Source organism: Vicugna pacos, chromosome 11, assembly GCF_048564905.1.
Source record: "Vicugna pacos chromosome 11, VicPac4, whole genome shotgun sequence".
In the NCBI taxonomy this organism is placed as follows: domain Eukaryota; kingdom Metazoa; phylum Chordata; class Mammalia; order Artiodactyla; family Camelidae; genus Vicugna; species Vicugna pacos.
This window is the reverse complement of record NC_132997.1, coordinates 79,856,794-79,880,803: the sequence shown is the minus strand read 5'-3', so window position 1 is coordinate 79,880,803 and position 24,010 is coordinate 79,856,794. Positions and strand designations below refer to the sequence as shown.

The 24,010-nt window shown below is 38.6% G+C and overlaps 1 protein-coding gene across 6 annotated transcripts in view; it reads right to left on the bottom strand.

Moving 5' to 3' along the window:
* The window catches only part of CFAP58 (cilia and flagella associated protein 58), a 214,565-nt gene that overhangs the window by 106,696 nt on the left and 83,859 nt on the right, over nt 1-24,010 (bottom strand). For 4 of the 6 annotated variants that reach the window (XR_012077570.1, XR_012077569.1, XR_012077568.1 and 1 more), the window contains exons 16-18: nt 16,413-16,532; nt 13,927-14,060; nt 9,897-10,169 (exon numbers count right to left, since the gene is read on the bottom strand). Coding sequence is in view for 2 of the 6 variants with exons in the window: in XM_072971840.1 (XP_072827941.1) it covers nt 10,058-10,169; nt 13,927-14,060; nt 16,413-16,532 (366 nt within the window). In the remaining 4 variants the exon portion in view is untranslated. Of the gene's footprint in view, nt 1-9,445; nt 10,170-13,926; nt 14,061-16,412; nt 16,533-24,010 lie in introns of those variants that run through there. The other 2 variants (XM_072971840.1, XM_072971841.1) reach the window with 1 other exon arrangement.

Below are 24,010 nucleotides of genomic sequence, written 5' to 3'. Positions count from 1 at the left end.
TCAGTCAGTACTAATTACAGAGATGATGTAATTAGTAGACAGGGATTTCAAAACAGCTATGGCAAAAATAAAAACAGCTCATGGATATAAAGAAAGCATGAATATAAAGAAGAGAGAGATGGAAGATATCAAAGTAACCAAGCAAAACTTCTAAAAATAAAAAACGTACTGAATGGTGTTTAACCACAGAGTAAACACTGCACAAGGAAATATTAGTGAAATTTTAACACACATCAATAGAAACTATCCAAAGTGAATCATAAAACAAAATAAAAAAGACTAAAAGTAGAGAAATTAATGTCTAACATAAAAGTAATAGAAATCCCAGAAAGAGGGTGCACAGAAAATTTTTTGAAGAAATAATGGCCAACTTTTTTCCCCAAGTTTTATGAAAATTATAAGCCTACATATTCAAAAATCTCAATGACCCCCAAGCAGGATAAACATAAAGAAAACTAACCACACCAAAGCACATCATAATAAAATCCTAAAAATCAGTTATAAAGACAAATTTTGTAAAGCAAAAGATACATTACATTCAAATGAAAAAGATAAGAATACTTTCAGACTCATAGGCAGAAATAATGTATACCAGAAAACAATGTAATAACAAACAAAGGGACAGGTTGGTAAAGGGTACAAAACAATATTGATAATCTCATTAAATGTAACTGGTCTAATTCCTCCAATAAAAGGGCAAGACTGCCATACTGAACTTAAAAGAAAAACAGCAACATCCAACTATATTTTCTCTACAATGGGTACATTTTAATATAAGGATACCACTAGCTTAAAAGTAAAAGGATGGGAAACTATAATATAAAAACACTAACAATCATAAACTGGAGGGATTATATTCATATGGGACAATGTAGACTTTGAGGTAAGCAATATTTCCAGAAATAAAGAGATGTCTTTTGTAATATTAAAAGGGTCAATTTATCAAGAAGATACAATCCTAAACATCTAGGCACTGATTTCAAAGCTTCAAAATGCAGGCAGCAAAAACTGACAACACTGAAAGGATAAACAGACAAAGCCACAATCATACTTGAATATTTGACACTCTACTCTCAGTAATCAATAGAGCAAGTAAAAAGAAGCCAGGAGAAATCTAGAAGACTTGAATAACACCAGCAGCTAACTTGACCTAATTGACAGTTACAAAACACTCACCCAACAAAAGCAAAATACACATTATTTTCAAGTGCACAAAAAACAAGCATCAAGATAATCCATACTCTGGCCCATAAAACAAACCTCAATCAATTTGAAATGATTCAGAGTATACAGGACACGTTCTCTGATGACAACAGAAATAAAAAATTAGTAACAAAAGATATCTGGAAAAGCACCTACATGTTTGTGACATTTAGAAACACGATTCTAAACAGCCCATGAGTCATAACGGAAAGTAGAATCTAATTAGACTAAAAAATAATGAAAACACAACATATTAAAATGTGGGGAATGTATTTTAAGCAGAGCTAGGAGAGAAACATAGAGCTTTAAGGCTGTATTTTAAAAAAGGAAAGGCTAAAATCAACTACCTTAAGAAGCTGTAAGAGAAAGAGAAAATTAAACCCAAAGTAAATAGCAGAAGGAAAATATTAAGTGCTATAGCAGAAATCAGTGAAATAAAAAACTGATAATAGAGGAGAATAAAACAAAAAGCTGGTTCTTTGAAAATATCAATAAAATTTTATTAATGAACTCTCATAAAGAAAAAAGGAGAGAAGGTTTAAATTACCAATATCCAGAATGAAATAAGGACTGTCTGTTTGGATCCTAGCAATTTTAAGGAAAGTAAAAGAATATTTTGATCGACTTTATGTCCATAAGTTTAACAACTTACATGAAATATATAAACCCCTTGAAAGACATGAATTATCAAAAGCAACAGAAGATGAAACAAAAAACCCCAAATAACCCTGTATCTAATTGAAAACTTTCCCACAAGAAAAATTATCATTTCAGATAACTTTAAAGGTAAATTATATCACATATTTAAGGAAGAAATAATACCAATCCTACGAAGTATTTCAGGAAATAGTGGAGAAGAATCATTTCCTAGTTCAGTTTGTGAGACCAGGAAAACCTTGAAACCAAAACCAGGCAAAGACCTCATAAGAAAACTACAGACCAATAACCCTGTTGAACAAAGTTGTCAAAGTCACTAACAAAATGTTAGCAAATCTAATTCAACAGTGTATAAAAACGACATATGACCAAGTGGGGTTTACCCAAAGAATGCAAAGTTGCTTTAACAGTTGAAAGTCAAAGTAATTCATCATGTTAACAAAATAAGTGAGAAAAAAAATAAGACTACCTCAATACATGCAGAAAAAGCATTGCTGAAATTAAGTATCCATGTACGATCAAAACTCTTAGCAAACAAGCAATAGAAGGAAGCTTCCCCAACCTAATAGAAGGCATCTATGAAAATCCTACAGCTAACATCATACTTCATGATGAAAGACTCAGACTTTCCCCCTAATATCAAGAACAAGGCAGAGATGCTGCTCTCACCACTTTAATCTAACAATTTACTTGAAGTCCTGGCCAGTGCAAGTATGGTGATTATGAAGAAATAAATAAACAAACAATAAAAAGCATACTGATTGAAAACAAACAAAAACTGACTTTATTTGTAGAAAACATGATTATGTTCATAGAAAATCTTAAGTAACTCCAAAAAGCTGAAAACAAATGGATTTAACAATGTCCTGGGATACAAAAGGAATACACAAAAGTTAGTTGTATTTCCACATACTAATAACAAATGAAAGATAGGTTTAAAATTACCATTTACAGTAACATCAGAAGTTGCAGAACACTTAGGCATAATTTTACAGAACATGTGCAATATATGTACACTGAAAAATACAAAATGTTGCTGAGAGAAATTGTAAAATTTTAAATTAATGGGGACATAGGCCACATTCATGGCTTGAAAGCCTCTATATTGTTAAGGTGACGATTCTCCCCAAATTGATCTATAGATTCAATGCAATTCAACCAAACTACCAGCAGACTTTTTTGCAGAAATTGATAAACCGGTTTAAGTGGTGTATAGATATGGATAAAACCTAGAACAATAAGAATAATTCCAAAGAAGAAGAAAAAAGTTGAAGATCTTATACCATCGAATCTCAAGACTTGCTATAAAGTTACTGTTATCATCACAGATAGGTATAGAACTACAGAACAGAGTTCATAAATAGAACTACTCAAATAAAGTCAACTGATTTTCTACAAATATGCCAAAGTAATTCAATGGAAAATGACAGTCTTTTAAACAAATGGTGCTGAACAACTGGATATCCATATGGAACAAAAATGAACCTCTACTCTAACCTCAAACCATACATAAAATTAACTCTAAATGGATCATAAATATAAACATAAAAGCTAAAACTATAGTAAAACTTCTAGATAAAAATAGATATAAAATCATTACTCTCTTGGAGTAGGCAAAAATTACTTAGGGCAAGAAAAGTACTAACTACGTAAGAGAAATAAGGATAAACTGGATCTAAGTAAAATTTAAAAGATCTACTCTAAAATACACTGTGAAGAAAATGAAAAGGTACAGCCCAGCCTGAGTGAAAATATTTGCAATATATATATCTGACAAAGGTTTATTTATCCAGAATAGACAAAGAACAGTTATAACCTAATTATGAAAAATTTTTAAATGGGCAAAGGATTTGAAAATGCTTCACATGAATGACCAAAAGCACGTAAAAAAAAGGTGCCTAGTATTATTAATAATTGGGAAATATAAATTTAAATCACAATAAAATATCAGTATATATCCAATAGAATGGCTTAAAAAAATACTGACAATACCAAATATTGACAAAGACAGGAGTAACTGGAGTTCACACACATTGTAGATAGGAATGAAAAATGGCCCAGTCAGTTAGGAAAACAGTTTGGCAGTGTCTTATCAAGTTAAACGATCATTTACCTTCAAAGTGATCCAGCAATTTCATTCCTCAGTATTTACCCAAGAGCAAAGATAATGCTTGTCTACATAAAAACTTGTACATGAACATTCATGGCAACTTTATTTATAATAACCAAACACTGGATACAACCTGAATTCCTATCAACAGGTAAATCAATAGGCAAATTGCATTGTCAACATAAGGGAATATTACTTAGCAATAAACATGAATTAATTACTGACATACACAACAACATGAGTGAATCTCAAAAAAAAATTACATGAAAAAAAGCCAGGCACAAAAGAGTGTCTACTGTATGATTCTATTTACATGAAATTCTAAGAAAGATATAACTAATATATAATGATGAAAAACAGATCTATCATTGCTTAGGCTGGATGGGGGCTGTGAATATTGACTGCCAAGAGGCATAAGGGCATTCTTGGTGATTGTGGCAGTGGTTACTTGGGCATATTCATTTGTCAAAACTTACCAAGCTATACATTTAAAAGTGTGCTTTTATTAAATGTAAATTATATCTTTGAGCTTTAAAAATAAAATATATCTATATATACTTACCTTAAATGTCCAGAAAGATACACTCAAAATTATAAAACAGTAGTATTTCAAAGGTGATATTCAAGATATTTAACAATTGGGAATTATAAGCACCAATCAGTCAGAACAAATGGTGGGCATAGCAACTGGTATAGCCAACCCAGGTCAATGAGATGTGCATTAGCACAGGAAAACAATATTTATCAATAGATGGTGGGGTTATTGATGCTGATTCGTATTTTCTTTTTGCTTATTCATATTTTCTAATTTTCTCTCTGTATTTCAATAGGTACTTTTAAATAAGAGGAAAAAATCTATTTTTAATTATAAAAAAGAAAAATGGTACCCTGTTGATAACACATTTCATGCCGTTGTAAAATCTAATGGGTCTCAAAACCCTAATGGAACTTTTAAATAATAGATATGAGAAATGGTATACTAAAACAGCATTGAATTAGAAGTTAAAAATGGATAATGCCATAAAAATATTTCCCATCTACTACAAAGAAAATAGTGAGATATATTTTTAAACTATTTTACCATTTTAATATTTCAAAATGCCCTCCCTTTGCTCCCTATTCCAACTAGATCTCTATACAATTGATCATGTTGAAGGGAAAGAGTATCTTTCTTCCAATAGTCCAGGCTCTGAAATGCTATTCAACTCTCAATTCATGACATAGTATTTTCTGATTGGTATGTTGGCCTAGCTTAGACATCAGAATCTGGTTGAGTGAGCCAGGAAATCAAACTGTAATTATCAACCCTGGATAAATTTTTATAGCAAAATTACAGCCCATGACAAGGAGAGCAGCTGCCATCTCCTCCAAGCATGACTACTTCCATCTCCATGGCTTATCACAGCAACAAACCTACACTCTGAGCAATTTCTTCAGAAGTAAGCACAATAAAAATCTGGCTGTAAGAGCAGTTGCTGAGAAGCTCTGATCAGCAAATAATGACCCAGGAGTCATGTCTTTATCATGTCTCTCTATCGACAGAGAAGCCATAACAGCTCCCCATCAGCCCAGTTGAGAGGAAATGGCTGTTTTAGCAACATGACTCCTTTCTGAGACACTCAAAACCCCAGGGTAAAATGGTGTTACTCTACAACCTCCTAATGTTGCTTTACAATGCAGCTCAGATTTGTGATTTTAAAAGCACGTTAGCCCACTGTGAGTTCAGAGTTATCTTTAATGATGTGCAAATCTCAGTATTTTTAATAGCTCACTTTTGTACTGTGGCTACGGTGGCAACATCTCCACCTAAATAATTGTCGCTTAGAACACCTGGGCTGTCAGGCTGTGCAGGGAATGAGAGGCAGCAGCAGTATCTCTCACCTTTTCTGGCCTTAATTCACTCCTCCTCCATTTGAACATAAGCATATTGAGCTTATGGAGCTGCTGTGTTAACTCCCAGAGCCCACACGATCTTGGCTTGACGGGCCTCTGTCAGCAGCAGAGGCTGACCACCCTTCTCTGCTACATGGAGAGAAACAAGAAGAAGATGGCAGCTAACCACAAAAGACCTAGAATTGCCAAAGCATTACTGAAGAAAAAGAGGCTGGAGGAATAACTCTCCCAGACATCAGATAATACTACAGAGCTACAGTCATCAAGACAGCATAGTATTGGTAGAAAAATAGACATGGATCAATGGAACAGAATAGAGAGCCCAGAAATGAACCCAAAAACTTTTGGTCAACTAATCTTCGACAAAGGAGGCAAGAATATACAATGGAATAAAGACAGTCTCTTCAGCAAATGGTGTTGGGAAAACTGGAGGGCAGCATGTAACGCAACGAAGCTAGAACACACCCTTACACCATACACAAAAATAAACTCAAAATGGGTCAAAGACCTAAACATAAGACAAGATACAATAAACCTCCTAGAAGAAAATACAGGCAAAACATTATCTCACATACATCTCAAAAATGCTCTCCTAGGGCAGTCTACCCAAGCAATAGAAATAAAAGCAAGAATAAACAAATGGGACCTAATGAAACTTACAAGCTTCTGCAGAGCAAAGGAAACCATAAATAAAACAAAACGACAACCTACGGAATGGGAGAAAATTTTTGCAAATGAAACCGACAAAGGCCTGATCTCCAGAATAAATAAGCAGCTCTTCCAACTTAATAAGAAAAAAACAAACAACCTAATCCAAAAATGGGCAGAAGACCTAAACAAGCAATTCTCTAAGGAAGAAGTACAAATGATCAATAAGCACATGAAAAAATGCTCAATATCAATAATTATCAGAGAAATGCAAATCAAAACTACAATGAGGTATCACCTCACACCAGTCAGATGGCCATCATTCAAAAGTCCACAAATGACAAATGCTGGAGAGGCTGTGGAGAAAAGGGAACCTCCTACACTGCTGGTGGGAATGCCACTTCGGAAAATAGTATGGCGATTCCTCAAAAGACTAGGAATAGACTTACCATATGACCCAGGAATCCCACTCCTGGGCATATATCCAGAAGGAACCCTACCTCAAAATGACACCTGCAGCCCAATGTTCACAGCAGCACTATTTACAATAGCCAAGACATGGAAACAGCCTAAATGTCCGTCAACAGATGACTGGATAAAGAAGAAGTGGTATATTTATACAATGGAATACTATTCAGCCATAAAAAACAACAACAACATGTCATTTGCAGCAACATGGGTGTTCCTGGAGAATGTCATTCTAAGTGAAGTAAGCCAGAAAGATAAAGAAAAACACCATATGAGCTGGCTCATATGTGGAATCTAAAAAAAAAAAAAAAAAAAACATAAATACCAAACAGAAACAGACTCATACACATAGAATACAAACTTGTGGTTGCCAGAGGGATGGGGGGTGGGAAGGCACAGACTGGGATTTCAAAATGTAGAATAGATAAACAAGATTGTACTGTGTAGCACAGGGAAATATATACAGGATCTTGTGGTGGCTCACATTGAAAGAGAATGTGACAATGAATGAATGTATGTTCATGTATAACTGAAAAATTGTGCTCTATACTGGAATTTGACACAACATTGTAAAATGACTATAACTCAATTAAAAAAAAAAGTTAAAAAAAAAAAAGAAGATGGCAGCTAGAGGCCACCAGCATCATTCCCTCTGGAAGCTCTGACTTTTGAAGGTGAGAAATCTGTTCTCAGATCACAATGATAAGAAAAATACACAGAAGTTTTCATGAGTTCCCCTGTACGGCATTTCTGCAAAGTACTCAATTATCAATTATATTAGCAAATCTAGCTTCATCCAGATATTTTAGTGTCATTCATCCTGTAAATGCTGTAAATGAGGATCAGAATCACCTTTATAGTTGATATAATAAAGTATTATGTAATAATGTTTATTCTCCAATTTCAAAACATATCTCTTACATCATAATAATAATGGCAGATGTTTATTGAACAATTACTATGTGCCTGACATTGTTCTAAGCATATACATGTGAATCCATTTAATCCTCAAAACAACTCAGTTGTTTTGATGAGCCAGTATTTGAACCTGGCATCTGTCTCTAGAGTGTCTGCTGTCCTGGGAGGAATCAAGAATCCCAGATCCCATTTCCCTAGAGAAGTGAACTTCTTATAAAGTCACCCAAGGACTCAGAAGGAAGTTGGCTATGGCTCTACTTCAAAATGGGCTTGAATGGATGGGAAACCCTCCAGTGCCGTGCCTGTGTCATAACTGCCTCGCCTTACCTTACCTGTAAAAGCCTTTTGTCTAAACAGAATATGGTCAGCTCTGAGGGAAGATATCATCGGTGATTTTCAAAAATGGAAATGGCCCCACTGTGATTCTTTAAAGTGTTCTCAGCAAATTTTCTCCGGCATGTAACCATCCTCACCTCCCATATGGTACACAGATTGCTGATGATCACACCTCACCCGAGGGTCACCAGCTACACTGGAGGTTGATTTCCATCCACAGTTCTTGACTGGGATCATGGGGGAGAAGCAATAAAGGATAACAGTGCCTGACTCAGTTCCCCCCCAAGCCCATAACCACTTTCCCTTCCAACAGTCAGCAACTGCCATCTCCTTGTCTGACAGCTGCTTTGCCTACAGGCAGGACAGACCAGAAGGACCCTTCCACAGTAGTCCTTGGCCAATGACTAGAAGCATAGGGGATATAAATATCTCAGCTCCCTCACCCCTGATGGGGACAACTCTTGAGATGTGATTACATTGTTTCCAGAGCTCCCTGCAAGGTCCAGCCAAAGACTCCCCTCCGTGGAACTTGACATGACACTGCACCTTGGCTTGGTCTCCTTCTCTTCTCTGTCCTATTTCCCCACTCTTAGTGTGTTTCCTGGGGTCACTTCATAATAAATCTCTTTCATTGCTATCATTGCCTTGGGTCTGCTTCTGGTGGTGAACTGAGATGAACAGCAAATCATGCAGAAGACCCCTCTGAAATCCTCTCTCTGTATAATCTGAACAAACATCTTGGGGTCATTAAGTCTCCTGCTCCTCACAATGAGAACCTTAGTCCTGTAGCACAAATGGAATCATCTACTTACATCCTCCTTGCCTATCCCTCAGCTACTTCTCAATTATTTAAAAAAATTACAGAGGTCAAGATATTGTGAGAAAGATGGCCAGAGTGTCCCACATAATGTTACTGAATGAACATTCTAAAGGAGGGAACTTTGAAATGATGCCCACACAATTGTGCCATTAACAAAAAGAAAATACAATGGATTTGGTGGCTCAAAATGCTGGCCTGCAGCTTGGAAGTCATACAGATCCCTATCCTGTTATCCGAGTGTGAGGTCTAGAAAAAATAGACCTTCAGAGGACACCAGCCCAAAGCCTTCACTTTATAGTCTGGGTTCCTCTGAATCAAATCCTTCTGTTAAATATTTCTCAGAGTAGTTTTAAACTTTAATTACGTACTCTACCAAAGCAAAGATCAAAATCTCTACAAAAGTTCTTTTTATTTTTTATGATGAAGTATTTATTAGTACGTCTCTTTGGAATAGATTTTCATACCCCAGGCCTGAAAAGAAATTCCACATAGAAATCAACTCTAAAAACACTTTTTAAAAAATACTTAAGAGTATGTCCTTCATTCTCATCTCATCAGTGACTTGTTAATGAGAAATAATTAAAATAGATTCTTATGAATAAGAATGCACTGTGTTTCAAAAATATGCCTTTAAATATAAATCCTAAGCACCAATGTCTATAATAGAGAAACTGGGTTCCAAAATTTCATCCATACGGAGTATCTAGATGTGGTGCATTTCAAATCAATCAACATGGTGGTAACCAAAGATCTGCTTCATGTAATGGGTCAGCCTAATTTGAACAGATACAATTACATTCTGTTAATATCCATGTGGACTAAGTAGAACTTCATCATTCTTACATGTACATGACTGTAACAGTTCTGCATTTCTTTCCATCCTGGAATCTAAGCATTGATTTCCCATAAAGGTCTGTGATCCAAGAGATTTCAAAGAGATTCCTCCAAAATGTTCAGAGCAAATTTCATGACCTGGTCAGCTGGACCCAGGTAGCAGCTTCGAGTCAGGACTTCATCTTGGATGACTTGCTGAGGGGAAACCCACCCCCTGTAAAACGAGGGCCAGTTGGTTTGGCCATTGAGAAGGTGTCATCCATGGATATTCTGTCCTTGTTTCTGTAAGAGAGGAGGTGAAGTTAACTTCCTTACCATCTTTTTCCTCTTCTAAGATTGGTGTTAAATTCCTAGGGTGAGTGAGCCACTGAAAACTGGTTTGATCAAAGCTTCCAATTTTAGACAAGGTGGTTGTTTAAATCTAATTAGAGGTTTGCTGATAACACATAGAATTAGGGAGAGACACAATTAAATGTGCCTTCGTAATGCTGATCTAAACACAGACAGAAGGCCTCATTATAACTCAAGCGCTATGTACTGGAGGCTCCTAACTTGTAATCATATTCCTGTTTTATAAAACATTTGTTTAGTTCCAAAGATCAGTCAGAAGAATCTTTCTCTTGGCTCAATTATAATGACTAATTCATCATTTATCAACTTTTATATTCCAACGTTTCCATGGAAACTTATAAATATTTACTACACACACATACACACACACACACAAAGGTACCTTCATCAAACTTGGACATTTATAAAATACAAATTTTCCTACAACTTTAGATAAGCAGCAGTTATTATTAGAAATAGTTTAAGATACAAAAAAAGTTGGGTAAGATAAATAAGATAACACATTTGGCAATGGATAAAGGAAGTTCTACCTTAAAATCTACACTGTATTTTCCACATGGATCTTCTTTAAACACACACACACACATTCAGGTTTCTTGCAGAGGCACATTAAATTTATACAAATTATCTATTGTATAATTAGGAGACTTATGGAAAACATCTTTAGAATTCCTTTTTAAAAATTAAAATTAAGCACATGACTAAGACTAAAACCAATCAGATCTGACAACTACAAAAGATTTATCTTAAGGGAGAGAATTCTACCTTTTGCAGAAGAATCTGACTGGTACTGCAGACTCTAGACCAGCCAGGGGGTCCAGAGTAGGGGAATTAGGGGCAGGTGGGTGGGGGTGCAGGTCAGGACGGGAGCATGATAAACCCAGTGTTTGAGAAAAATGAAGAAAGGCAAAAAGGTCAAAATGATATGAGTTGCTAAAGAGCATGTGTGAGGAGAATATCCACAGAGATTATTCTAAATTATTCCATATGGAAAGATCCTGTAGAGGACTGGTTTATCAATCCAGCCGTCTCTTAGCCGAATTGATTTCCTTATTATAAAAACCCACCCTCCATAAATAGGACAAAAGCTTCAGCCTTGAATGGATCCAGCAAAGAAGATTCCTCCAAGTGCTTTGACAACTTGTCTACCTCCTGACTGTTGTTCAATGCAGGCACCCCCCCCCACCTCACTCCCCCCACCCTTGCCCTCTCTTGCCTTAAGTAACCTAAATCTTGCTTTCTGGAGGAACTTAAGCTTAATGCTTCTGGCCTGATCGAAGCTGACTAATGGGAATAATGTCTCCTTTATATGATCTTTTTAATGTATTTATAGACCATCCTAATGACTCCCTTCAGCCTTCTTCCTTCCAGTCTAAACCATCTCAGCACTTTTGTTCTTGCCCTGGTACATTCTCCTTCAGCTCCTTAATCTTTCTTTCTTTCTTTTTTTTTTTTTTTTTTTGCTCTTCTCCTATGAACTCATATCCCTCTGTCTCCCTCCAGTTTATGGATCCCCAGTTAAATGGAACCATTGATGACACGCCAGCCAGGTCAGAGTGGCTACAAGGAAGGAGGATTCACGGTAAAGGCAGAGGTTCTGGAGCAGCACAGCGCTATCATATACAACTCCCCCCGAGGGTGGAGAAGCTCTAACGGCCAGGCTGCCCAGGGTGGCGTCCACTCACAAGTGGCTCCTAAGTAAGTGAAATGTGACTCCTGAAACTAAGGAACTGAATTTTGAATTTGGTTTCACTGTAATTCATTTTCATTTAAATAGCCACAAGCAGCGTACCACAGCGGGAGCAGGGGTGGGGCAGCACAATTCTAGTGACCTAGAGCCATTGGGAAGAGCCAAGGCAACAGAGGGGTGTCACTCTGTTGGACAGCATGCTCTCTGTGTCTAAAAAACTGTGTTTTGGGAGGTGGGGGGAATCAATAAGGTCAAAGGAAACGAGACCAAACCCCAGGGCCAAGGCAGGGAAGTTAATTAGCCCTAGAAAGATAATTAACTGTCTAGCCAAGCCAGCTGTCTGTAACTGTAAATTAGACCACTGGTCTCCAAAATGGAGTGCGTGAACTCTAGAAGATGCATAGGATCACCCATTAGCAAGTGGAAAGCCAAGATTAAGAGATTCTACATTTCATCTTTAAAAATTTAAAATCTTGCTTTACTAATAATTACCCACAAAGTGACACCTCTATATAATTTACAAATTTAAATATACTGGAGGTAAAAAAAAAGATTCCAAAGAAAATTTGTTTTAAAAACTACACGAATATATATGAGGGGGAGCTGCAAGCTCAGAAATGTTTTCCTGATATGGGTGCACACTCAAAAAGCTTGAAGGCCACGGAGCTAGACACCGGCCTTATGTGGAAACTAGCCATGCTGACATTTGATAAGCACAACCTTGGTCCTGAAATAAACTACAGTGTTTCCACTCACTCCAACATTCATTTAATTCACATAATTAATATAGGTGGTTCTCAAACATCAGTGTGCATGGAAATCACTGAGGAGCAATTAAACTGAAGATTTCTGAGTCCTGTCCAGAACCTGCTGCATCCAAATATCTGGAAATGGGGCCTGGGAAACTTCATGTTCAATAAATGAATCTCACCAGTGATTCTGAATCAGATAGCTGCTGGACCCACACATTAAGTAAGACCCACCTAAATGAGCTACCATTTTTAGCAGTATTTTAGTCTACCAGGGAACTGGCATCTAAATGTGGAATGGAGGATTATTCTGATTTACAAGAAGAGGAGATTTTCACTGGCCAATGAATTCACATCCAGCTACTTTAAATAGCTGTTTGCCACTAATGAATCATAGGCAGATGCATTTAAACCCTCCACCATTTCCTTGAAATGCTCCTACGGATGAGGTACCAAACTTGACTTTCAACTCATAATGTGAGCCACCACGGAATTAACAAGATAATTTGGGCAATGCCAAGCAGCCAAGTTTCAAACCTACTGATTCATCTGGACCGACTCTCTCACCCTGGGATTAGGCAAACGATGATAACATAGTAAGGAGAACATGTACTCTTCAACATGTAGGCATCTTGAAACCTAAAATGTTCACCTGACATCTGCATTATCATCTCCAAGAAGAATGAAAGCTCTTGTCAGTGCCCCTCAGCAGACACTGAAGTCAGGTACTAGATATAGAAAGGGTTCAGAGATAGTTTATCTAAAACGTGGGTGAAAATTATTCATGAACTGCACGTAATTATAGTGGTCCAGCTGTGTTATTAGAAAAAACAGCTTTACCAAACCCAGACCCCTTAGCAAAATTAACTGTGGCTTGAAATGTGAGTACATTTTAGCCCCCACACGGCTGACTGTGAACCTCCTTTGCTGACACAGTTATGGCATGCTGATCTCCAAACCATGAGAACAGCGTTGGGGGAAATCACAATAGGTTTCCTCTGCTCCACGTGAGGTCCACCAGGGAGCAGATATTAATGGATCCCTGTCAGGGCCCTAAGGAGGGGTCTCAGCATCAGATGAGACACTCGTCTTGCTTTGATACCAACCCGTTGATTGACCTGTGCAATGTCACTTGTTCACCCCGTGACTTCGTTTACCGCATTGAGGTCTGCAACTCTGTCCGCAGTTACTTCTTTATCAGTAGGTAATAGGCAAAACAAAATTAGAAGAACATTTGACTAATTCTTACTTCTGAATGTATTCTTTACGTTTCTGAGCAAGGTATTTCTTCTTTATGTTCAGCAGGTCGCTGGTAAGTTTCTCGATCTCATACTTATATTCTTGGCTCTGTGATTCATACATATTCAGTTCAGAAGATAAAACCTAACAGGACAAATAAAGTCGCATTAACAGAAGATACACAGTGAGGCAATGTCTTTTTCTGAAAAAAATCTTTTCAATCTGCTGCCACTTACCTCAATGAGGCCAGGGATACAAAACCATGCCCAGGTTCAACAGTTAATCCGCACCCTTCTACCAGTTCAAGGTCTGTATCTGGGTAAAAATCCGACACAGGTCTGAAGACTCATAATCCAGTGACAAACTTAATGAAACCTCATTCCCCTCCTTACAAGGAGAACTATCAGGCACATTCAAACAGGCTCACAGTGGATGGTGTAATGTGTTTCAAGAATATTGTGAATAGAAACAGAAGAACTCCCAGCATACAGTATAAAATTGCTTTCAAAGCCTTTTTGTTTTTAAGCATTCAGAAAAGTGATCACTAGGGAGTGTGATTCATTTTAGGATTATTGTAAAAATTATTCAGAATCATCCTGCTGCCACCACCACTAAGTAGGCATTTAATTTCTGTGTTTTCCGAAGTGGTTGGTCTGCTGAGTGTCCATCACCTCTTCACTGTGCCCTTTGGGACTATTCACAGATTCTCACTTTACCTCAGCACTGGGACGCCTACCTCTAAAAGGGGGGGGAGGGGCTATAAAATGAGCATGGGAGAGTGACGTGTGTATGAGAGGCTATAATAGGAAGCCTGGTTATCTGCTTCTTCCACTGTTGTGCTCAGTAGATGCTACTGGTTTCAGGCTGGACAAGAAAAGAGGGAAGTTACTCATCTGAACAGATGTGTAAAGCACACCACAGCGAGGAGTTCCCCTGACAAAAACAAGGGGAGAAAAAGAAAGCTATTGTTCTAAGAGACATGCAATGGACTCAATTTCCCCTGACAAAAACAAGGGGAGAAAAAGAAAGCTATTGTTCTAAGAGACATGCAATGGACTCAATTTGCTTTTCCTCTAGCTCCTAATTTTTTAAAAAATTGCATGGAAGGGGGATCTTTATCTTTTGAGTGCTCATCTGCTTCTGAACTCTTTCCCACTCATTGCTGTGACAAGGATTCTGATTATGTTAACATAAGCTGAAGAAGATGATTGTCCTGTTGGGAGAAAATCCATCTCAAAAGTTAAACTCTTAGGAACAAAGACCTTGCATACGAACCTAATGCGGAATTTCTTAAAAGAGTCCAGATAATGAGGACAAATTAGTGGACAGACTCAGTACCACCCACCTGTGAATCTCTTCTCCCAGGGGTCACATTTCATTCAGAGAAAAAAATCCAGATATCCTGAGATAAAGGGTTAAAGTCACAAAAGTCTCCTTTGAACCGCTGACTACAGTCCAGCGCTAAGCACAGCTACCCGACAGCAGTGCAAAGACAGACATGTGCTGTTCTAATCCACGCCGACCCATGGGAAAAGAAGTTTTTATTTTGTTTGATACATTCAATTGTTTAAAGGATTGAAAATAATCAAAAGATTATGCCTCCTGCAAAACTCAAATTATGCCTCAGGATACTCATGTGAAATGAATGCTTAGAGTGATAAGCCAGAAATTAATGCTCTCATTAGACTTCTGTTTCACCTGCCTTTTTTAAGAAAAAGGATGCGATTTTACATTTTATTTGTGAAAGGATTAGTACTATATTAGTAGCATGGTATCTATTTTACTCCAGGCAGAAAGGCAATGATTATTACCATCACTGCTCAGGTAAGTGCCAGAATTCAGCTGTCATGTGCTGTGTGTGTGTGTGTGTGTGTGTGTGTGTGTGAGCCCTTCCTAATACATCAAGAATATCTAAGTACTCTCTTAGGAGGTAAAACTGAAAATATAATGAGAAAACTTTTAAAAGGCACATGTGATAGTAAAACATTCTATCTCCCCACCTGCTGTTCTTATGTCACTTAGAAGGGAATTTATGCTAACAGGATCCTAAAATGACTTAATTCACTTTTCATGGCTACTTATTTGAGAGGTGGTCATGAAGCAAGGCCGTTGGGGACTAGGGAGTTGGCTTCAGTGGGCAATGGTGTTAAAATACTTCCTCTGTTCTTCTCCACCATCCAAATCCTCTAAATCGTCTTGCGATAATCCGTACAAACCCTATCTCCCAAATTTCCATATCCTCTCCCCAACTCTTTCTCCACTTGCTCATCTCCCCCTTTTTGGGACGTGAAGTGTGGCGTCTATCAGTCCAGGAGCAGAGGGGTAGCTTTGAGGCTTGCCCTGCTCCTCCTAGGACTGGAGGAGTGAAAAGGCTGACCTCAGTGGAATACAGTATTTGGGAGGCTGGCTCCTTATGCCGAAACGGTGGACTTGTCCAGGGGTGCTCCCCAGGCACAGCCGTCCCTCAGCCCTGAAAGAGCAGAGGCTAGCACTTACTTTAAGCTGCTTGGTCTTCTCCCGCAGCGTGTGGCGGTAGATCTGCAGCTGCTCTGCAGCCTCAGGCCCAGGCTGCCGGGCTAGGATGTGCTTTAGTTCCACATACAGCTTCTCCTTTTCCTGGTGGAGAGCATAACCACAAGTGGAGATAAACGGCCCCATCAAGACAAGGAAAGGGCCTCTGATAGTATGCTCAGGATGACTTGGGATCACCGTAAGTTACTTCTCAGCTCCATGCTGTTCACACTTACCTGTAGGTTCAGTCCACTGTGCATCGAGCCACATAAGGACCTCGGCCTGCCCACCAGTGGGCTGGTAGCAGCCTTGCAACCCCCAGGCTGTGTGGCCAATCACACAGGAAGCCTACTTTGCCCTCTAGTGGACTCATGGCCATTGTATGAGGAATGTCCTCCCAGCCAACCTGGCCAGCAACCTGCCCCACCTACCAGCACACCCACACAGCAGTCAGCTTTACCACAACAGAAGAGTATACCAGGCCTCAGACGGGGTACTCCTAGAGCATATAGCTCTGGTGACCAGAGGGGAGTATGCTGCTGGGCCCCAAAAGATACAAGGCAACTTCCCCAAGATTGGAAAATGTAATTGACATACCTAACATATAGAAATAAACACAGAGAATTGGGCAAAAAGAGGACACAGAGGAATATATTGCAAATGAAGGAACAAGACATAATCTCAGAAAAAATAATGAAAGGAAGTAGAGATAAGCAATCTATCCCACAAAGAGCTCAAGGTAATGATCATAAAGATGCTCACTGAACTCAGAAGAATGGATGAACACAGTGAGAATTTCAACAGAGTTAGAAAATATAAAGAAGAACCAGATACAGATAAAGAATACAATAACTGAAATAAAAAATGCACTAGAGGGAATCAACAGTAGATTAGATGAAACAGATGAACAGATCAGCAAACTGGAAGACAGGTTAGTGGAAATCACCAAAGCTGAACGGAAAAAAGAATTTTTAAAAAATGAGGACAGTTTAAGAGAACTCTGGGATAGCATCAAGGATACTAACATTTGCATTATAGGAGTCCCAGAAGAAGAGAGAGAGAGAGAGAGAAAGGGGCAGAGAACTTGTTTGAAGACATAATAACTGAAAACTTCCTTAACCTTGGAAAGAAAACAGATATCCAGGTCCAGAAAGCAAAGAGAGTGTCAAACGGAATCAACCCAAAGAGGACCAAAGAACAAAGCTGGAGATATTATGCTCCCTGATTTCAAACTATGCTACAAAACTGAAGCAATCAAAACAATATGGTACTGGCACATAAATCAATGAGGCAGAATACAGAGCCCAGAATAAGCCCGTGTTTATAAGGTCAATTAATCAACAATAAAGGAGGCAAGAATATACAGTGGGGAAAAGACAGCTGGGATAAATGGTTCTGGAGAAACTGGACAGACACACGCAAAAGAATCTCACACCTTATACAAAAGTAAACTCAGAATGGATTAAAGACTTAAATGTAAGACCTGAAGCTATAAAAACTCCTAAAAGAAAACATGGCCAATGTGCTCTTTGACATCGGTCTCAGCAATATCTTCTTGGATCTGTCTCCTCCAGCCAGGGAAACAAAAGCAAAAATAAACAATTGGGACTACATCAAACTAAAAAGCTTTGCACATCAAAGAAAATGATCAACAAAACAAAAAGGCAATCTACTGAACTGGAGAAGGTATTTGCAAACAATATATCTGATAAGGGTTTAATATCCAAAATATATAAAGAACTCATATAACGCAACATCAAAAAAAACTTGATTAAAAAATGGACAGCAGACGGAATAGACATTTTTCCAAAAAAAAAAAAAAGACATACAGATGACCAACAGACACATGAAAAGATGCTCAACATTACAAATCATTGAAGAAATGCAAACCAAAACCACATGAGTTACCACCTTATACCTGTCAGAATGGCTATCATCAAAAAAGTTTACAAATAAAAGTGGTGGCGAGGATGTGGAGAAAAGGGAATCCTTGTGCACTGTTGGTGGGATTGTAAATTGGTGCAGCCAGTTTGTAAATTGGAAAACAGTTTGGAAGTTCCTCAAAAAGTTAAAAATAGAACCGCCATATGATCCAGCAATTTCACTTCTGGGTATTTACACGAAGAAAATGAAAACACTAATTCGAAAGGATATGTGCACATCAACGTTCACTGCTGTGTTATTTATAACAGCCGAGATATGGAAGCAACTAAGTGTCCACTGATAGATGAATGGAGAAGGAAGATGTAGTGTATGTAAACAATGGGATATTCCTCAGCCATTAAAATTGAAATCTTACAATTTGTGGATGATATGGATGGATCTAGAGAGTATTACGCTGTGTGAAGTAAGTCAGAGAGAAACAAATGATATGATCTCACTTAAATGTAGAATCTAAATAAATAAAACAAAACAAAAATAGACTCCTGGATACAAAGAGCAGATGGGTGGTTGCCAGAGGGGAGGGAGTTTGGAGGAGGAAGAAACAGCTGAAGGGGATTAAGAAGTACAAGCCTCCAGTTATAAAGTAAATAAGCCATGGGGATATAATATACAGCATAAGGAAAATGGTCAATAATATTGCAATAACTTTGTATGGGGACAGATGGTTACTAGACTTATCATTGTGATCATTTCATAATGTATGCAGATGTCAAATCACTATGTAGTACACCTGAAACATAATATTGTGCATAAACTATATTTCCATTTTTCAAAGTTTTGTATATACTAACCCTGATCAAGGGCCTAGGATGTGCCCAGCATTTGGATACAAATAATAGGACAAAGGAGAAAAAGAAAGTCCCTCTCTAACCTAAACTGATGATCACAAAACTGAGACAAGGATGGTGACAGAAGATTTCGACAAAGTGCTGTGGCCAGTAGAAGCAGGCAGTGACTGTGGTTGGAGGATTTGGGGCGGGGGGGTGCATCACAAAAATGTCACTTGAAGAATGAGTGGGAGATTCCCCTAAGCAGAGAGAGAAAAGAAGTGTTTAAGGCCAAGGTTCAAATACTTGACAGGACAGGGGAGAGGTGAGCCCAGTTTAGCAGGTGCACTGGGTGGGAGGAGGGAGAAGCAGAGAGAAAAGGCTGGGCTCATAGATTGGGACAAGACAGCGTAGGGCACACGAGATGTGGTTTGGGATCACATGTTTTGGGCAACTGGGGGCCTGGGATTGTCTTCAGAGGAATAACTCCAGTGGGAAAGCAGAGAGCAGAATGAGGAGACGGCTCAGGGCACCAGGTCAAGCAGAAGACAAAGAAAGCTAGACAGAAGGCAACTAGAATGAAAAGTAGGCAGTTGTGAAGACATTTCTAAGGTAGAATCAGGGGGATTTGGTGAATGATCAGACAAGTAAGGAAAGAAGGAACAGGAGTTAGAGGTCTTCAAAGCCTCGAATGTGGACTCTTCTGGGGCTGGAGGATGATGGCAATGGAGGCAGGGAGGCTGGGAGAGGGGAGGGTGTAGGGGGAGGGTAGGGAACTGTTACTGCATTCTCTTCTGACAATCAGCAGGTTGCTGAAATGTTGAGCTTGGGGCCCTGGGGGAGTATCCAGGAGAGGAGTTGAAACTGAAGTCTCAGACTTGAGAATGAGGAGAAAGTTGGAACCAGAAGTGGGTCATGGCCAGAGCCATGGGTGTGGATCCATCAGCTGGGACGTCTTACAGGGCAGGCCAGCACAACCAGATTGTTGAGAAAACTAGCATATAAAGGGTAGGTAAGTAAGAAAGACCCAGAGAAAGAGAATGAGAGAGTAACTGAGTATCCCCCAAACCCAGAAAAGGCAGACGTTTATAAAGGAGGAATGATTTGAGTGGTCAGGGACATCAAATGGGGTGAAGAGAAGAAGCTGAAAACAGCCTTTGGGGTGGGCTGTGGGGATGAAGCAACCTTGGTCAGAAAGGCTGGAGGAACATGTGGGGGCAAAGGTCACAGAAGTTGAAGGAGAAACAGGGAGGAGAGAAAATGAGTCTTTTAAGAAACATGGCATGGGAAGAAAAGAGATCTGGAAATGGTTAATGGACTAGGTAAGAATCCAGGAAAACTAGGAATACAAATTTGTAGAACTAAAAGAAAGGACTTCCTAGGATCCCAAAGCAAATCATAATTCCATAACTTAATTAACCCAATAAACAATACAGAACTCCCATTTGTATCCTAAAGCTTAATTGCTTGTAACCTATTTTCAGATCCTTGAACTAAAGATATTACACACAGGCAAAGATTTATTTCTAAGGCTTTGCAATTCTGGATCCCCATTTTTCCAAACTACAATAATTTCAGCAAACATTGATAAAGAGTAGTGTGTTGACTCATTTGTCTCTGTACATATTTACTTCCTTAAATTAATTATGTTAAAGGAAAAATAATATAAGTAACAGCCCACTCATTAAATGAAACATCAAGTCAAAAGGAAGCTGATTTTTACCCAGAGCTAAGTAGTCTTACCATTGTCATCAAACCATCTGTTTTTGCCAGAGAACATATAAAAGGCATCTCAAAAAAAAAATAGGTAAAAGAAAATTTATTAACAAGCCATAGTCACAATTTGTTATGGTTTTTCCTTTTCACTGGCCAAATTACAAAAAATTTATTAATAAATAACATGGCTCTATTTTGAAAAGAGTATATGCAACTTGAAAATTAGTTGGATGGGACACAGAAAACAAACTTACGGTTACCAAAGGGGAAAGGAGGCGAGGGATAAATCAGAAGTTTGGGATTAGCAGACACAAACTTCTATATATATAATAGATAAACAACAAGTTCCTACTCTATAGCATAGGGAACTACACTCAATATCTTGTAACAACCTATAATGAAAAAGAATATGAAAAAGGATATATATATATACATGTAAAGTATAACTGAATCACTATGCTGTACACCAGAAACCAACACAACATTAGAAATCAACTATATTTTAATTTTAAAAATTGGATGGGATAAGCTTCTGGAGAAAGAAATATCAAAATAATACTCATCATTTAAGAAATAATTTCAGAAATGACAAGGAAACCCAAAAGCCTGAACAGAAGAAAAACAACTTGAACACATAGCATTACAAAATGGTGATGTTCCTTTGCTGTACAACGCCTCCTGTCACACCTTACAATATAGTCTTCCCAGTAAATGGGTGTAGCACACAATGAGAAAGATACCGGGAGGTGGGTGTATTTTCTATAACCACTTAACACCTGCTCTGTTGGAAAAATAACACTTCTGACAAGGCTTCAAGATCCAGTTTGGAGAGGGTAATAAACACACGGAGAAGCCCCTGCAACTGTTTTGTCCATTTCTTTCATCTCACCTTTCATTACGCCAGTGTACCAGTCGGCTTGAAAAGTAAAGAACCTCCCAGTGATGAGGAGAAAGCAATCTGGCTTGGGCAATAACAGTGCCTTAAACTGAAAAGACCATCTTACGGCAAGGACCCTCAAACGTTTCACAGGCATGATTCATTCAACTGCTCCTGGGAGGGAGGGAGGAAAGAGTCACAGAAGGCTAGAAGAAGCAAATATCTTTACCTCAGCTCCCAGGTGAGCATCCCAAGGTCAACAGGGATGAACAGTGTGTCTGAGTGGCTCGACAAGTCAAAAACCTCATCATGATGCACTCAAGGATCATGCTTCCCATAACACGCCTCCTCTGGGGCTGGAAGATGTGTTATAACTCTGAAACAATCTGAATCAAAGTAAGCCACACAATTCCTAAAGGCTGCATGATAACATCAGTGGAAGAACAGAGCCAGATTCAAAGCCAGGTGAGAGGGTCTTAGAGGTACGGGCACAGCTCCACTCCCCGCTCTCCCGCCCTACGCCATCTGAAGGAGCCTCGCCCTGGCCCTTGACAGGAGGCGCAATCTTCACAGACAGAGTGAGCAGTGTTACCACATATCCTGTCTCCTATAACTTTCTGGGGTTTTTTGAGGCTGTAAAATGAATTGAAATGGATTTATTCTAAAGGATAACTGAGTGTTTGAACAGTGAGGACCCACAAGTGTGGAGGAAAGTGAAGAAACTGAGTGAATCATTATGAAAACTGCCCAAGTATTCAAAGTCAAAAAAGTTCTGAGAGTTAAATAATCCAGGACAAATGATGTATGTGTGACCATGGTGGGTGGAAGGAATACCAAATGAGATGTCAGGGACGAAGACAGAGGGATGTATGAAGAGCAGAGGGAGAGGGAAGGGAGGACAGTGGTTGAAATGCACTGCCAGCCTTCAACGTGCATGAATTTGGGTCTATGCTTACAACGGAAAACCTAGCTTTTGATAAAACCAGAGTGAAGGCTGGTCAGCATTAACATTCTAGCGGTGTGTATCACACGGATTTGTATTTGGGTAGAACGTGCTAGTAATTTAGATAAATATGGAGGGTTTGATGGATTGAAGGTCTTAAGTACGATTGTTTTCCAATTTATTTCTTTCCTAACCCTCTACAAGGGCCAACCAAGCTCTTCAAACACTGTGCAATGGTGTGTATAATAACCCCATTTAGAGACAAAGCATGCAATTCTATTATAAAGAGAATCTATCTTATGCAACAGAGACTCATTAGCTGTCCGATGTATATTGTCTCCATAAGCCAGTGGTGGCAGAACCAGCTGCCTTGTAATACATATCCTGTCCTTCTTCATTAAGCCACATCCATTTCTTTTTAAACCAAGTCAATTAATTTGTCACTGGGTTAGAAGCGCCATATGTCAATGGAGCATCATAAGAAAATCATAAATAGTTTATTACTTCCCCACCAACAAAAGATTGACTCTTCAGGCTGACATTTCTTTCTTTATTCAGAATTTGTGCATAATGCACATTAATATTACTTTGTAGCATGCCTCATTCTTTAAATTACCCTATGAACAGCTATACTGGGGGAAGAAAAGTTAGACTATTAACACCAAGAGGCTAGCCCTTTCTTTGGCTGAGCATAGCATTAACCATACTATGTCCATCCTTGAAACAATGTCCTCTTCCTAGACATCCCAGCCTCTTGGCTGGACAGACTGTCAGACATGGTTATGGATTCTTTTGCTGCAAAAGTCTCTGCCAAGTTACACTGGATAACAGCATGACTCGCTGTCAATATTGGCTGAGGAGAGTGGTAAGAAATTAATTACAGTATTAGCTGCAGATAATGCTGCCATTACATGGTGACAGCCTATAACCCCATATTGGAAACTCCAGATATGGAATCACTCAGACTTCAGGAATCTATATTTTATCTGACAATAAATTAAAAGTCTACATTCTGAACAGTCTATGCAAATAAGAGGCAGTGCTATTCTGGGTACAATTCAGAGGAAGAAATTGAGTTGCTCACAGAACTCCTTTCCCCACCAACCTCCAATTTCATATTCACTGTCTGTTTCTATTCCCTGTCTTCTGCTTTGCATCTTCAGCTGAAAACAGAAGGTAGTTCACATTCAGTGTGCACCTTAACACTCCTCTTCCTCAGCTTGCCTCCTTGAGGCAATAACTGACTAAGAGGAACTAATTTATTCTGTTTTAATCTGAATCTGAGTTTGGCAAATGCCAGTGCATTGATTCTGCTCACCCTGGATTCATCAGTTTG